Source organism: Apteryx mantelli, chromosome 17 (genome assembly GCF_036417845.1).
Source record: "Apteryx mantelli isolate bAptMan1 chromosome 17, bAptMan1.hap1, whole genome shotgun sequence".
Lineage (NCBI taxonomy): Eukaryota > Metazoa > Chordata > Aves > Apterygiformes > Apterygidae > Apteryx > Apteryx mantelli.
In genome coordinates this window covers 11084492-11101585 of record NC_089994.1, presented here as the reverse complement: position 1 = coordinate 11101585, position 17094 = coordinate 11084492, and the positions used below count along the sequence as shown (strand labels likewise).

The 17094-nt window shown below is 44.6% G+C and overlaps 1 protein-coding gene across 13 annotated transcripts in view; it reads left to right on the top strand.

The window, feature by feature from the left end:
* FBRSL1 (fibrosin like 1) overlaps positions 1-17094 on the top strand; it is a 556885-nt gene that overhangs the window by 491935 nt on the left and 47856 nt on the right. For all 13 annotated transcript variants that reach the window (XM_067307137.1, XM_067307140.1, XM_067307147.1 and 10 more), the window contains one exon: positions 5824-5869. In XM_067307137.1, coding sequence (XP_067163238.1) covers positions 5824-5869 — 46 coding nt within the window. The remainder of the gene's footprint in view (positions 1-5823; positions 5870-17094) is intronic.

Here is a 17094-nt window from a genome sequence, read left to right as displayed (position 1 = left end):
GCTATTGCAAAAAATAGTCATGGTTATATAAACTGCTGAGAGAAATAAGCACTTTCAGAAGAAAAAAGTGATGAAGAGAGATACAAGTGCATTGTTAAAGGCCTTCCGCAAGACTACAGCAGTACTGAATATGCATGTGTTAAATGAACTTGAGGTAGGAGCCTAATCAAGCATGTTGCAGTGTGAAACTGCAGTCCAAGAAGCTTTTTGTTCCTAGTGGACCCTCTGTTGAGTGAACTTTCATGCAGGCTGTGCATCAGTACCTTCCAGAGATGGCCCTGAGTCAAAATCAATATAGAAGTATTTAGGATATTTCAAGGCCTTGCCATTTCAATAAGTAGTTACCTGCTGAGGATATTTGTACTGCATATTTCAATGTGACGTAGCTAAAGGCATAGCTGAAGTTTTAGGATTGTTGCTAGAAAGCTTGAGAACCTCCTGGGATTATTCTCATTTGGGGAATATTATTTATTATTAGTGCTTATTTGCATTGGAGATAATAGCTGGGATTTCGTAAGTGTTCCTGACTATTAGCTGGAATGAGATTTTTCAGCACGGTTTGGTTGCCATGCAGTTATCTAAATGGATTTTCACAAATGCTTTGTCCCCGGGAGCTCCCATCAGGTTGGTGTCCCAATGGCAGCTGTTGAGTGTTGAGTCCTTTTGAAAGCCCATAAATTCTGGGTAAAGGTCTTGGGAGGGAAGGGGACAGGTGAACCACATCTTTGCCTGACCAGAGATGATCACAAAATGAAATACAGATTTGTAGAAATGTAGTGTGTATCCTGTTCCTGCTTGCTTAATCCCTGAGCACAGCTGGGTTGTTTTGTGTTTGGACAGCTTTGTACCCCCAATGCTGAATTTTCCTAGACTGTTTCACAAAAAGGTAGTTCATGTACTTTTCACTTCAGCTTGTTTTTTCCTGTGACTGTGTGTGAAATGACTGACTTATGGCTCAAACCTTTCTTTTGTTGTCTTAATCAAGCCAGGATTTTCCTCCGAAGTTAATACTGTTTTTGAAAGGACCCTAGATTCCCAGATGACTTGAAACATCCCTGCACAATGCAGGCAGTGTTATTCATAGGTTGCTGGGTTGCTTCTATATCCTGGAATGTGCTGAGTACTTTTTTGGTTTTCAGGGTGAATTTTAGGAAAGTGTGTGTGTGTGAGAGAGAGATTTCTAGGCTCCTCTTGCACCTCTCCATCTATGTTTCCATTTCCTATGAAGAGTCACAAACTAAACAATACCTTCCTGTTTTAGTTATTGTTCTCATATTACTGAAGGAAGGGATCTGGTATTAATAACTTCACAGAATCAACTGGAAACTAGGAAAGCAATAGTGACATATGCTGAAATTCTCCACTAGGCCAGCGATCAAGTGGCATCTGAGAGTGGTAGGTAAAAGCAGGGGAAACAACAAAGGTAGAATGAAAATTGAGCCAAAATTTCCAGGTAATATCTGTGCTTTATTTTGAAAGTTTCTCTAAACATATCCAACACTCAGGGAAACCTCCTAAAAAAAGGTTTTCTTGAGAGCTTTCTAGTACTTGTTAAGTTCAGCAACAGTGTGAAAACGGTGTCTTTTGAGACGGGCTCTTGGCTGTCTAGAAGATATGCAGCCACCCAGAAATAAAATAGAAAACTGTATTTTACTGCTTCCTTTTTTTTTGCCTCAGCTTTGGAGGGAATGGTTGGGTTTTGCCCTATATAAAATGTATATACCAGGATCTTTAACACCATGTGCTTTTGCTCTGCGTAAACCAAGACTACAGCCTTATTAGCAACTTAACATCATGCGATCAGACGCCTGAAGTGTCAGACCTGGACCTGGTGTTCGGTGCTCAGGGAGACGAAGTGAGGATCTGTATAGCTTCTGTTTTCAGTGATAAGGACCTGTTTATTCCCTGTTAGCAATTTTATAGGCTACAGAGAAAAAAGAATAGTAATTATTGAGAGGCCTGGCAGTTGACAGTGCTGTCTTCTTCAAGTGACATTTTTCTGTTATACATAATTATTAAATTACTAATGTGTAAGAGCCTCTTACACCTTTTAGCTGCCCTGGGTTGGTAGGAATCGGGACTTTCTATGCCTCACTGTTCGCCTTTAGAGAAGAGGGTGTGCTACCTCCTTTGTGGTTACCACCTTATATTTTGAAGGAAAAGCTGTCTTTGCTAAGCTTTTAATGCTGAAAATGGAATCAGTGTTTATATTTGCTGAGTTCAGGGGGAGGATTGGTGAGGAAATGGAGTACTGCTCTTCTGCTTTCGCTTCCCAAAGCAGGAGGGGGTAGAAATGTTGTTTTTCTCTATAAGGTGTTCAGCCTGGTTTCAAATTGTCACAGAACTGGGTAGAGACATTTTCCCCTTTAGATCTGGATGTACGGCATAGAGAAGAAATAAAATGAAAAAGGAGCAGAGAACTGGTAGCTTTGAATATACTGCGAAGGGGGACACACAAGGCTTGGTGCAGATCTCAGCGTGCCTTCAAAAAGGTGCTGGCCCTTAAAAGTTTCGGGGATGTGAGACTGCCTGCGAAACTGCTGCACTCTGAACTGATTTGTGGGTGCTTCTCTTCTGCGTGATGGTAGGACAAATGTTAGAGCCTTCATGCTTAGAATATGAAGCTCTGTGAGGGGAGAGGGTGGGACTTTGCAAGCAGCAGCTTTTATAAAACCATAGCTTTCTTGGGCTCCACGGTGATGCAGACATAGGAGGCGAGCAGCAAATGTGCAAGTAAGACTGGAGGTGTTTTGTCTGTAAGCTTCAGGCCGATAATGTCTCTCTGTACCATTCAGCAACAAAATTGCATCTGGAAAGCAGTGAAAGGCTTGAGGGGTGCCCAGAGCTTGCTGCTGCGGGACTGCTCTGCTCCCCGGCGCTTTGCGGGGAGACAAGGAGGAGGCAGTGAGAGGGAGAAAGGAAATCTCTAGTTTCATTTTCTCATCCAAAAAAAGTGTGATTTCCTGGGATGGCTTGAAACCACACACATAAAGGACTCCAAATGGCTGGTTTGCTCACAAGGGAGAATTCCACTTTTAATTTTTTTTTTTTTTTAATCACTTCTTAAATGCAAATGATTTGCTTGAAGCAGCAGAAAATTTGGGAGGGGACTTCTTTTAGCAGATGCATTGGTTTGGTGGATTTTTTCACTCATTAGTGGGCTCGCCCAGACACATAGGTTTTATTGTACACTTTTTTTAAAGGGTGACTGATGAAACTGAATGATGTATTCAGGCTCTTCCTCCCCTAGCTTCCCTCCTGCCTTTACAGCAACTCACAGAATATGCTATAGCACAGGCATTTACTGTTTCAGAAAGGGCACTTATGCCAAAAGCTGTTTGGATCTGCAGTTAGAAATCACCAGAAATGAGAGCAAAAGTTACTGTAAACTCTAGGTATGAAGGTTTATATCTGTATACTATGGCTGTGAGATTGAAAACTCTGCTCTGTAAATGTTGACTCTGATTGTTAAAGGCAGTGACATATGTGCGGGTTTTGATATCAAAAGGCTGAGCAATAACCCATGTGTTTTACTGTCTCTTAAAAGTAATTTTTCTTGCTCGACTTCCTTAAACATTCTTTTTGTATCATTTGGACCTGTAGTGATGAGGTCCTCAGCTCATGATTAGACAGTGGCAGTCTATATTAAATACTCACTACTAAATTATGCAGAAAGGAGTGCCCTGTCGTTTGGCGTAAAGCAGTGGTGCCCAACTTTTCAGGCCAGGCCAAGCACGAAGCCGGAGTGGCCGGAGCCGGTGTCGTGGCTGCAGCTGCCGGGGTAGTTCCCGTGCTGGCGGCGCGCTCCTGGCGGGACCCCGGGGCTGGGCAGCTTCACCTAGCGGCTGCTGGCTGGAGCTCACCTGGTGTGCTGTGCATCCAGCGCCAGCAACCAGGTCTGGGATTTCTGGCTCAGCCCCCATTTCACTGCTTAGTCCTTGCTGCATGCCATTAGCCTCCGCATGCCAAAGCTTCGTTGCCTATAAAATGGGGGGAATCTTGTTTATCACCTGCCGCACGTCCCGGTGCTTATGAAGTGCTTTGAGGATAGAGCCTGGTTGTGCATAAGTGGTTGGTTTCAACGTGCGTCTTTACCTCGTATTTCTGGAATCTGCTGATTTATTCTGGATCTGTTGTGAGTTTGTGTTGATCATAAGCAAAAAGTGTCCTAACAATGGATTGTAAATTCAGAGTTGACTGTAAAATACTTTAGGCACCGCTGTTGCTGCTCTGTGACACTGTTAGGCCGTCTTTGCAAACTAACCCAGGCAAAAGCAGCTCTAAATTTTTCCTCAGTTTAATCTGTGTGGTGAAGGGGATCATGCAGATAACCTATAGAAGAATTGGGCTCAGTCTTTTCCCAAGATTTTAAGATCCTCTGGATGCTGAGCTGTGTAGTGATCATACACACCACAGCTACACTTGCAGCTTTGTGGTGGACATGATTTGGAATTTTGCTTACGTGTCTCATCCTCAACCTTTCTTTCATGTTGTTTCCTGTCTCTTTTTTATATGTTTGCATTCAGTAAGACGCATAGCGCTTATAGTACCCAGTTGCTTAGAAATAACATTAGTAGATCGCTCTTCTTTGGTTCTTACTATAACTTATGCAGATCTTGTTGCATTTTACTATTTGTTTTTTCCTTGAGTCGTTATTTAAAATATATAACAATGTAATAAAATTCATAGTGCTCTTTATCATGCAGATCTCCCAAGGCACCTTAGAATAAAATCAATAAGATCAGAATCAAAATCAACTTAGTTCATCCATGGGTTGAATTGATTCATTTTTTTTAAAGCGGAGCCAGGCGAAGAATGCTTTTTTTATTATTTTTAATATCTTCTGCTATTCAGCTTTGTACCTCACCCCTTCTTTATTCATGCAGCAGTCAGTGTCAAAATGTCAATGATATTTTCAGCTACCTTGTGGATATTAGTAATGTTGATAATGCTTCCTACTCCCAGACCAGCACTGATTCTGTAGAGGCTACTTGCTATTTCATCAGATAGTGGGGAGGAAAAGCTTTTGCTGAAGTAGGTTGACTATTTGATATCGGCAAGAAGACGTGGGGGAGTGGGGAAAACCATCAAATTAACTCATAAAAGCTTTATTTGCAATGAATGGACTTTTTTTCCTATCTGTCATTATCATCTTGTCTGTAACCCGGTGACCCTGATTATCATGAAGCTGTTTACAAGGTTTATGTTAATTGGATTTCTTTAACTATTTCCCAGAGCTGTGAGGAGCACTAATTCACTGCAGTGGAGTTCAAGCAGCATAAAACAACTGGGTTTACAAGGAGACAGGCTTCTTCCAAAAGGAAGTCATTTTGTTTCATAGCACAGCAGCATGTACCTATCATTTGGTGTAATATTATATAAGACTATCTTTCATGCATATGTGTTCAGTTGCAACTTGTGTTGTCAATACACAAATTACCTTTTGCATGGTCAGCAAGAAATTAGACTTATTTTCAATGAGAGAGCCTTTGAAATGTTTTTTCTTCAGGTCAATAGCAGTTTCGCATGTTTTTATATGAAGAGTCGTGGATAAAATAGCTGTGCATTGCATGGCTGCCTAAATAAACGAGACAGGAGAATGTAGTTGGGTGAGATCAGGACAGTACTTCTCTATGCTCTGCTTTCATCTTCTCAGGATGCACGCTTATTCTTTAATGGCACAACATTGCACCCTCCAGGTGCAATGTGTAATTGCAGGTCTAAAGATAACCGACTTGTTTTATGAGAACTGTGTTTTTGTGAGCAAACCTTCCTAAATTCTCCTTTAGCATTACTCACTCTCTTTTTCTCTTCCTTTTCCAGGCTTCTGTAGGCTCTGAGAAGCTGTTCTCCCCTGCAGCAAATAAAGGTAAGTGATTTGGAGAAATGCTTTCCTTATCTTACAGCAAGAGATTTGAGTGCATGAAACTGTCAACAACATTGTGCAGATAACAGGACATCAATTTTGCCAGTACCTTTAATTTTGCCACACAGATTGTCATAAAGATCAGTTTTACAGGCTTGCGATGATTAAGTTAAAACACAGAGCTGCATTGTCTCCGTGTGGGGCGGGACTTCTTCCTTGCAAGTCAGATTCATAACAAATGTCTTGAGGAGGAGGATTACTAACAAAGGCAGAATCAGCCTTTACTGTAGGGGGATGTGCTGTTTTCCTCTAATACAATCAAATCCTCATTTCTTCCAAACCGAGCAATATTTCAGTGTTCTCTGTATTATTCTCACAAGGACTTGCACATCTGTCTCCTGCCAGTGTGCACAGAGCATTTGTGTCTGTATGTCTCAGTTCTCCACAGTGAGGTGGAAGGTGCTCAGCATGTTGCAGGATTTCAGCTCCCAGCTCCCGCTATTACTTTTAATTGAGAGTTACCTGTGATACTCACCGGGTGTTGCTAAGAGACTGGGCCTGTTAAGATTCCCTTTGGGAGTTACAGTGACATATTTCTAAATACACCAAGCCCTACTTTGAGGGCTCAGTATGTCTGTAAAACAAGGCTGCTCTAGTTTGAAAGACAAAATGTGGTGTGTGATTGAAAGCATTATGCTAGGAATGGTTCCACTTTATCATGCAAGGAGGTTGATGTTATGGCTCTGAATGAATTGCCAGGCAGTATAGCTGTTCTGCAGTGTTCCCAGTACTGAGCTACGGAATAAATCAGTTCAGAGCAATAATGAATACTAGGGACATACAAATGCCTTGAAGAGGGGAGATGAGGCCCATTAATAAGAAGTGATGAAATAACCTTCTTGTGTTATTTCAAGAGGGCCAAGAAAGGAGTAATTTGCAGTTGTGTAGGAGTAGGTGCTAGCCGTGGAAAGGCGTTTTGGTGGTTGTGTGCTCCTTTACCTGGACCCAGGCCCAGTTTATAGCTGTGCTCTTTAGCAGTGGTAAGTATTAGGAATTTTCTGTCTTTCCAAGCCTTGCAAAGTTTCAATGCCAAATGTGGAAACTGATGACAAGCCCGTTATGTTATTACATTTGCAGATATTTTTACAAAAGTGTGCAGCGTTATCTGGGGGAAGGAGGGAAATTTGAACAAATGGTGGGGAAGAGCATTTATCTTCTTGGCCTTGGCTCACTGATAAGGCAAACCAGATTGCCCATACAGCACTGCCTCAGCAAAACAAAAATCTTGCCATCCTGAACAAATGCGTGGTACAAAGATCTGGTATAGAGGCTTATGCTAAAGTGTTAGCAGCTTTGTTGGCTCCTCCTCTTACTGAAGCCTGAGATCTCCTACCCCTTCATATCACAGAGCAGCTCTGCAACATGAGTTTTCAAAATACTTCTCCATCATAAAGTTAAATGTGTGAATGGCTGTGAATTTGCTGTCTTGAAGTCTGTGTTCACTGCTGTTTATATCCCTGTAACTTAAGACTGTTCTTGTTTAGTTTACTGTGGGTAGAGATATTGCCAGCTTTGGGAAAGTTTGGGTTCAGACTATCATTTTTGTCTTGGATTTCTCTTTTCCTCTCCCACCTGTACTGGTGGAGCCTTGCTGATCATGCTGATTGCCATGGGCTGTGATTGTGGGCCAGCTCTGCTGGGGACTACCTCAGCTTTTGGCACAGTGCTTGTGTTGAGAGGTGAGATTAATTTGCCTCAGCAAGATTTTGTGCAGAAACCCAAACAGTGCTAAATCCTAACCCTAGCCCTGTTATCACTCCTGCAACATAAGAGCCAGAATTTCTCTCTCACACATGCAAATGAAAGCTGCTCTGACACGACCAGTCTTGGAGATGCCATATGGCAGGGAGAAAGTGACTTTCAAAGTGTTCCGCTTAAATTCCTTTTCTAAGATAAGAGCGTTGATTTAAGGCCCCTGTTCTTGAGGACTGGAGCCATGGTGACTGTGCAGGGAAAGGATTAGTTAAACACTGTTTCCTGATGTGCACACATACGGGGCAGCACGTACGTGTTGTCTCCTGTGGGCATTTGCACTATGCCCCCCTTTTGTAAACACCTAAGGCCTTTTTTGGAGAGATATTAACTGGCAAATCTGCAGCATCTATGCTACAGCTTTTATTGGAGGTAACTGGGCTTTTAAAATACGATAAAGTGTATTCGTTGTCTGGTGCAACACCCCCTATTTTCCATGAAGTTTCCCTGGGGTTGTGTTTGGCCCAGTGTATTTGTTTTATGCTGTCCTTGTGTATCAGCAGCTTAGCAATGCAATTAAGTATTAAGACGGACGGTTTTCACTTATTTGAGTCTGTAACAGCTGTAAAACGTAACCTTTGACCATATTTCACAGCTCCACAAAAGGCCTTAGGAGCAGGGTCTTTTGTTTGATGCTCTCTATGTGGCATTTGTCTTCACCTCCTTACAACCGGGGGCTGTCGCTGTGGTGCTCCTCCTCCTGACACGAGCTCATGTGCGATGCCAGATGCACGGCGTAGATGTCCCGTCTGGGCACGGTCGCTATTGTGCAGGGAGAGAGGTGGCGTGACCCAGAGCGACCTCAGCAGTCGCAGCTGCGAAATAGGCTGAATAGGGCACTCTGAGCTTCCTGGAGAAAGAGAGGGTAAATCCTCCACGTAAGGAAATAACAATTAAAAGTAAAAGCGGAGAACCACGATCTGCCGTGCTCACAGGTCTTTGTTTTTTGATGTAAGAAAGCATTTGTTTAGCAAACTTGTGGCTGCGGTACAGAGTTACAAGGACGTTCCCTGCCGAGGGCCGGGTGTTATATCCTCCTGATGAATAAATCAATACACAAATAATAAAGGTCTGTTTGTTCTTTCATGCCGTTCCCTTCTCACGGGGATCTCCCAGCCAGCCCTTTGTTTTCTCCTGAAGGGCAAGTACTCTGCAGGGCCCTGGAGATCTAGCCAAAAACTGTAGCTCTGTCCCTCTCCCGGCGGCAGGGTGAGGGAGATGATAGTGAATGAGACGAGGGCAGATGTGTTCGTGGTCTGTGGAGGTGAGAGGCACATCCACCCTTGGATCGCTGGACGGACCGCTGCCTGCGGGTTGTAATGATATTTTAAAGTGTTGGGGGTTGTTTGTGTTTTAAGGAGTTCAGGGTTGTGTCCCAGCTGCTGCTCCCTTCTGCAGTGGGCTTCCCCGATGAGGTTTCCCTGAGGAGAGGTGGTTATGCCATCTCCCGCTTATTCTTGCTGTGGACCTACTGTGCTCAGGCCAGGCTGCGGTCAGTGAAACTGGGAGAGGTTGTGCCTTTTCCATCAAAATAACCTAGAAACGGGGTCCCTGAGGCTCAGGAGACCAGTGGGGTTGTGATCGTTTGAACCCAGCTCCCCTCCCAGGGCACTGTTGGGATGAGGATGAACTGGGCTTCTTAAAAATAGATGTTTCCTGCATGGGTTTAGCGTTGGCAAAGGGCACCGACAAGGGAAATGGCTGTTGCAGAGCAAGTGGAGGCTGGGAGGCAGGTGTGCATGGCACAGCGACATCTGCCACTGGGCAGCAGCGAGGGGGCCGGGGCTTTGCAGACAGCTGAAGCTGAGCACATTGCTTGGGATCCAAATCAGATGCGGTGTGGAGGGAGCAGTGTAATCCAGCTGTCTGCTGACAGAGAGCAACTGGCTGGGAAGCTGCGCTCGAAAGACCCGGCGCTGCCCCAGGCTGGCAGGATGCTCGCTTAACTCCGTGCCTCAATTTCCCCCTCCTGCAAAATGAAGACTAATGCTTGTCAGCTGAGTGAGCTGAGAGACTTAATTAATGAATGTTTATCAAGCAATTTATCAAGAGATCCTTTTAATAAGAGATTCCATAAACAGTGCAAGGCTTCATTTTCATGGCAATAATAAATGACAGTGAAAATAAGTCTTATCCTTCCCCTGCATACACACCCCCCCACCCCACCCCCAGGAAAAAAGATTGCTTACCCTCCGCTCTCACTTCTCCACGGGTTTCCAGGCGGAGAGCTTTGAAGTGCTATCTTTCATCAGGAGCTGTACACATCCTCAAAGCTCTGAAGCTCACAGCCTGCGTCTTATCCCTCTGACAAGAGGGAGGCGAGCTCTCTCGGCGCACGGGTCGTAATTGTCAGCCGTGGGATGCACCACCGCCACCCGCCCCAGTGGGCGAATGCAGCTGAGGGTCCTTTGAAGTTGCCTTCCTTTATTTTCTGTCCTCTTGACCACAAAACTGCGCCTTGGGTCAGCAAGAGAGATTGCTTGTTCAGAGACGACGCTGAGCCCTGACAGGCACATCTGAACCAGAGGAGAACCCTTGTTCCTCCGAGATCAGTGCGCCTTAATTTTGTTGCCTTAAGGGGACTGTCTCTCCTTTTGCTCTCTTCTTCCCCCCCCCCCTTTTTTAAATTCAGTACTAAACTGTCACACTAAATCATTTTAAAAGCTGGAAATATAAAACCTCCAGTGTAGGACATGCTGTTAAAACTGATGCTTATTACTGCGAGATGCTGCGAGAGGGGGAAGGAGGGGCAGCGGGGCAGGGACAGGAGGGTTGGGGTTGGCTTTTGGAAGGAGCCAGGTGAAGCAGAAAACCATCTCAGCACGGCTGAGGTTCGTGTAACGTCGAGCTTCTTCTGTGATCAAGCCCACCTTCAGAGCCTCGACATTACTGTGCTGTAATAAAAAGCTCTACATTGGATGAAGGTCTGCACAGACACAGGGCAAACAAGTCTCACTGTACCCAGTCAGGCAATTAGCTGTATTTTACACAAATGGAGGTCAGGAGCAGTACCATGAATTTCCCGTTTCCTGTGTGGGGTCCATAGCAGCGTCTGAGATGCAGAAAAAACAAGGATGCCTCCGATTTCTTGATCTTAGCTTTACCCCCAGGTTTTGGTTATGTTTTGATGAGGTAACCATCCTTTGTTTGACTGCTTGGCCCACCAGAATTTGATGAAGATGATAATTTACAGCTGAGTGTTTGGACAAGAGTCCAGCGTAATTACAGGCATGCAAAAACTTCCACAGCAGCATGTGTAGTAATAAAAAAATAAGTACTGCATTTATTTAGATAGCAACCACATTGCTATGATTTATACAGCACTCAGGATGCTCTGCAGCTGCTCTACTCCCCGTGTTGCATCTCTTGTGGTTTTATCACAGTCTTACATTATTCTATGTTTTTTGTGAGGCGCTGCACCTCAGAGGATTCTATGAGAATCTAAGCTTTAATTTCATTTATTTTTTAAGCAAGATTTTAGTAGTTTTGACCACAGAGAAGAGCCTGGAACTCTGATTCTTCTGGGCTTAAGAGACAACAGGCAGTTGAAAAGAACCTCAAATACCTTGTTTTTAAACCTCATTTTAAAGATGGTTTGTGATTCGTAAGTGCTTGGGACTGGCAACACTGGACACCCTGAACTATTGCTGTATCCAGCATGGGAGCTATTCCCAGCATCCTCTTTTTGAAAAGTTCTATCTAATTTTGTCACTGCCTGGATTAGCACATTAGCTTTTTGGCTTTCCTGCATATGTATGTATATTATTATACAGTGGCCTGGGAAGGAGGGGGACTTTGATTTTCAAACAATGTGGGTAACCGAGATAATCACTCAAGTCACAGCCAGTTAGCCTCATTTCAGAACAGCACCAAACACAGAAAATAGTGCAGTAAGTGCAGCCTTTTAGTCCTCTTGCAGTTTTCTCATTTTGCAAGCTCTGGAAAGCTCTCTCAGGCCTCCCTTTGGGAATGGGAGTACACTCTGGCATCAGTATCTCACCTGTTTATTGCTTAACTATGTCATATGTATTTAATGGTAGTCGAACCGTAACCATCCCTATCTGTAGTGGCTCTCTGTGAGACTACGACGGACAAGTAGGGGAGCGTATTTACCTTAAACCACGCTCTACAGTTAACTTGGAAAAATTCGGCTGATGTTAGTTAGTATGCAAGGGTGGATTGTTTGTTGACTTAGGCGCAGATTGCGTGTGGTGTGCCTCACAAAATTCGAGTTGCCACGCGCACGCGGGCGGGTGCGCTCTGCTTGCACCCTTTGCCGCGCAGCGAGCACGGCTATCTCCCGGGTCGTCTCCCCTGCGTGAGCCAGCACAGAGCTGGCTTTGTAGCTTCAGGCTGCAGCCAGGAGAGTTGAAAAGTTGAATTATAAACATTTCCAGGCCTTCTGGTTGGTGTCTTGTGTTTTGTTTTGTTATTTTAAGGATGTGGGGTGTGTTGCTGCATTCCTGTCAGTGGGATTAGAATGAATAGAGGCAATACTGTAGGAGATAAAATGTGTTTAATTATTTATTTGAGTATTACAGACTGAAATTGCTTTTTGATTTAAAGCATCCAAGTTATGGATGTGTTTTTGGAGTAGAGAGAGGCACACAGAAACATATATATGCACAATTACCTAGGGTAATGTAAGAAGTCTCTTTGTTCGGCCGCCCTTCCTCTGCAGAATTTGTTCATTTCCTTAAAGATTTTAAATTTCAAATGCAGCCTTGTTAAGTATCACGGAAAGCTAACTGCATGCTGTGGCTTGCCCACCAAAACATAAATAAAATAAATAAAGTCTTCGTTGTGTAAATGTTATGAAGTGGGTGGTTTATTTTCTTTAATTATACTTTTTATTTAAAATAAACTATAAAAGCAAAATAATATATATCTCAAATATGCCAGCACAAACTTATATTGATTTAGTAGGCAAATTTTAAGTTTTTTTCAGGTTGTGCAAAAGTAAACAAAAGGACCATCAAATAGTAAATTGGGGAGGTGGGAGGAAGATCCCTCCAAATGCTTGTGGTAGTTTACATTAGCCCAACTCTTAAAGGGTGCTTGAAAGATACCATGATTTTTACTTCTTGTTTATAACTTTCTTATCTGCTTTCTCGGGTAGCAAAAAAGCAAAAGTCCGGGGATCTCAGCGCCGCCTGGGGCTGGAGTCCCTCATGGGGACGGCGAGAGGCTGGCGCGGGTTGCGCCTCGGCACGGTCGGGCACCGTGGGGCGCGCTTGTGACCGCCGCAGGGCCGCCCGGACCTCAGACTGTGGGCTCTTGTCCTTGATTCTTCTTATGATATAACTCAGAGCCTTTTTTTTTTTTTTTTTTTTTTTTTTTTTTTTTTTTTAATTCGTGGCGTGAGCCTCTCGCAGCCTTCCCCTCTCCTCGCCCGCCCTCGGGGAGCGAGGCCCCTGCGGGCGCAGGGATGCAGCCGGCGCAGGGCCTGGCTGTCCCGATCCTCCGCACGGCGAGCGGGAACTGGCCCTGCTCCCCGGCAGCCCAGGGCTGCCAGAGCATTTTTTAAATTTTTATTTATTTATTCATTTATTTTTTAACAGTAGCTTTGTTTGAAATGCGTACGTCTCGGGACCACTGGTAGCAGCCTGTCAGGACCTGTCGCCTTGGAGAGGAGGCGGGAGGCCATTTTGAGGACATTCTCCCCCCCCTGCTGCCGAAGGCTCCTGCCATTTTCTTTCTCCTTTAAATCCCCCAGGCAGCGTGCACTCGCCCATTCACACCGCCGTGTCTCGCTGCCCATCCTCCATCCCGTCACGCAGGTCCCCGCGGAGCCCGGGAGCTGCGCAGCTCCCGGGCCGGCCGGGGCCTTCCCCTCCACCACGAGCCCCGGGCTGCGTCCCGCCGTGCCGGGGAAGGCCATACTGACGCCACTGACTTCCCTGGGTTTACTTGGGCATACCCCAACGTGTCAGAGAACAGGCCTTGGCACGGTGTTTGTGTCTGCGTGTCTGTGTTTTTGAAAAGGATACTTGTTCTAGAGGGTTCCCCCCCCCCAAAAAAAAAAAAACAGTAAATATTTTCTTGCAAATCACTGGGACAGAGAAGTGACTGCAGTGCTTTTCGTTCATTTATTTGCGTTAAATTGATGGCAAAGTCTTGCAGGAGGTAATAGGAAATTAAAAGCTTTCTATATATTTTTTTTAACTGTCCTGCAAAATTTATTGCAGTGTTATATCCCTGCTATGGGATTCTGTTGGACAGTTCAAAAAGCCTGCGGAAAGGTTCTCATTCGCCATTAAATTTTAAAAGTTATTGAAGTAATTTTTATGGAGCCCTATTAAGTTTCTGAAGAAACATATTGGTTTCATCACTAATAAATTCTTTAAGGCTTATCCATAAGGGAATAGTCAGACTTCCAGATCTCTCCAATGAAATGGACATTAACTTTTTGCCCTGTTGGAGATATATTCTTGCAAGGTATTAGCAAGGTGAGCTGCAAAGCCAAGAAAGCCTGATTACACAGGGAGTACATCTACTAGCACTGTGAAATGGTGGGTCCTTCACCAGTCGGACTACTGTATTTTGGGTGGATATTATAGAAAGAAGAAGATTTTTTTTTTAAGTGAGGAGGAAGAAGGTTGCAGATGAATCCATACGGTTAACTCCTGGTGGGGTTTTAAACGTAGGCCGTTGCCTTTGGTTCTGAGAACTGTCACAAGTGGGAGGGGTAGAGCCTTGGAAAAAAGGGAGGGTGTGCAGCCTGGAAGTCCTTGTTTCCTCAGACAGCAAGTAATGCTTTCAAGAGCCCCTAAAAATAATACAAAATAACACGTTTGTTGTGCTTCTCCACTCCATCCAAAAATGTGCACAGAGAATTCCTCCCAGTAAAAAGAAAATATCAAGCCGGGTTTGCGCTTAACTTAGTGCTCACAAATGCCTTTCACATGCAAGCACAGAGCCACCTGATGGAAAGCAAATCGGCTAGGAGGGAAATAAAATTATGTAATTGCTAGTTTCCTTCGATTTTGTTCCTTCTTCTTTTTTGCATAAAGAAGGCTATTTAAGTCTCAGCTGGTGTGGGGTTTGCTAATAAGCAGACATCTACAAACCTGCGTCTGCTGCTTTGATCTCTGCTTAGTTTGGTCTGTGTTTCCGTATTTATTGATGATCCAGTACTGAGAGAGATCTTTCTCCTTAGCTCTTCCTGTCTTGTGCCATGAAACCTGCAGAAAAGTTTGTCCCCTGGAGCACTTGAGTGCTTTTCCTTGTGACATCTTCATGGTTAAGGGTAGAAACAGGCAGCCTTAAAAAAGGTCCCATCAAGACCACCTCAAACAACATTGAGTCTTGAATGTTAAACCGCAATGGAAAAGCCAGAGCCAGCTCCCTGGGAAGCTATCCGCAAAGCAGGGTGGCAGAAAAGGGCCAGCCATGTAGGGTGAAGCAGCCAACTGTTTAATTTTCTCAGTACTATGTGATTTGGCTCCCAGACAGCTGAGCTGTCCTTGGCCAGTTGCTCTCTGATGTGGCTGGTCTTCTCCAGACACAGTGATAGGCACCCACAGTGCAAGTTCTGTAGAGACAACCTGATTTAATACAGGCTTACCGGTGGGAGGAAGAAATTTTCAGTGTGAGTACTGAAGATTTATACAATAGTAAATATTGTTATAATTATTATTATTGAACCAGCCTTTAAAACTGAGATAGAAACCTGAAACCAACAGCTAGCATGTCCATTACATTCTGTACTGGTCAATTTAATAGTCAAAGTAGAACAAATTATAGCTTTTATTGGATCAGTAAAGAAATTCTCTGAGCATAGTGCGCCTTTTGGCCTGAAATCTTTTTGCATCATAGGCCAGACTCCAGTCCCTTTATGTCAGCCCAGCAGTACATGCTGTAAAGCAGTCCTAAGCAGACAATTGAGGACTGCCCCCTGACATAATGCCAGCGTAGTAAGCCAAGTGTAGTCCTGAGGCCAGGGCAGAAAATGGCTCGACTCAGTGATTCTGAGCAGCAGAGCACCCTTTTGCAAGTCATACAGGCAGGAGTATTTTAGAGAAACTCAAAGATACTCTAAATGATGGTGTGAGCTGCACCAGGAGCTCGGATGCATCTAAGAGTCTGTGTCTATAATCTCAAGACTGGTCCAGTGAGAAATACTGGCCAGTCTGCACTGCTTGCTTTGTCTTCCAAGAACACTGTTGTTTTGAACTAGGAATGGGTCAGCAAGGCTAAATACAGACCCAGATTCGAAAACATTGCTGCAGAAGCCCTCCTCTCCTCCCTCCCTTTCCCTCTTCTCCTGACAGTTCAAGAAGACTGGGTCCAGGTTTTTGGCTCAGATCCATGCCTGCTGAATACATTTCCTCAACCAAATGGACACAACTATAAACCTCTTTCTGCATCATTTCCTGTAGGCCTGTACTAAACATGCCACCCAGGTGTCCCTGTATAAAGCCACTTCTTGCTGAGTCTGCTTCTGTTGCTGCTGGCGGCCTTGCCTTAGTGTGCTCGCGGCAGGACTCCCATCACAGTGTGTTAATTTTAAACAAAGAGTGTGTTGTGATTTGGGAGGGTTTTTCCCATCAGGTCATATCAGAGTTCCTCTTAGAAGAGGAGGCTGTTTTTTGTTTTTGTTTTGTCTTATTTTCCCTTTTCCCCTCTTTTAATATGATCCCTGCAATTTTGTTTTCACTGAAATATTGACTGGCAGCATTGCAAATTGCCTGCATGCAGGCAGGAGCTTGCCAGCACTGCCTTACTCAGCTAGCCGTCAAGGTTGTGGATTCCACCACAAGCAGTGCCAGGAAAGCTGTTGATCAAAAATATTCCTAACATCTGTGAGTCCTCTCCATCCAAATGAGATGTAGTTACATTCTCCTTTTCCCTGCGCTCTTTCCAGAGTGTTGCTTCAGACACCTAGAAAGCCCTGGTTGCAAATCATAAGATGATCTATGTTTGATTTGCAACTCCGCTTCCAACTCTGTCAAAATCCAATATAAATGCAGGAGTGCCCTTCCCCCAGTCATAACAAATGAAAAATATCAGCCTCCTAATGGAGAGAAGGCAGAGTGGGTTTCTTTGCCCCATAACTCCTTTGCTCCAGATGCTGTCCTGTGCTGTCGAAAGCCTCTGTGGTCATAAGCCAACAAGGAGGGTCTTGTCAGAGAAGTGGAGGGAGGACACAGTTCTGAGCAGGCTCCAGGCACATCTCAAAGCCTCTCACACACATGTGTGTGTGCGCACACATGTTCTTCTGCCAGCTCCAGAGCAGGCCGGGGGGGTGGCGGTGGGGGAAGAGCCTGATTTCCCTTCCACCCTGTTCTTACCACCACCACCAATGCACCAGCCGACTATTAAATAATTAACGTGCCCGGTGGGACAGGAGGAATCAAAAGCTGTTGTGTTCCCAAGTTTTCTCTGGCTCCGGCCAGCACAGCTCACTGTGTATT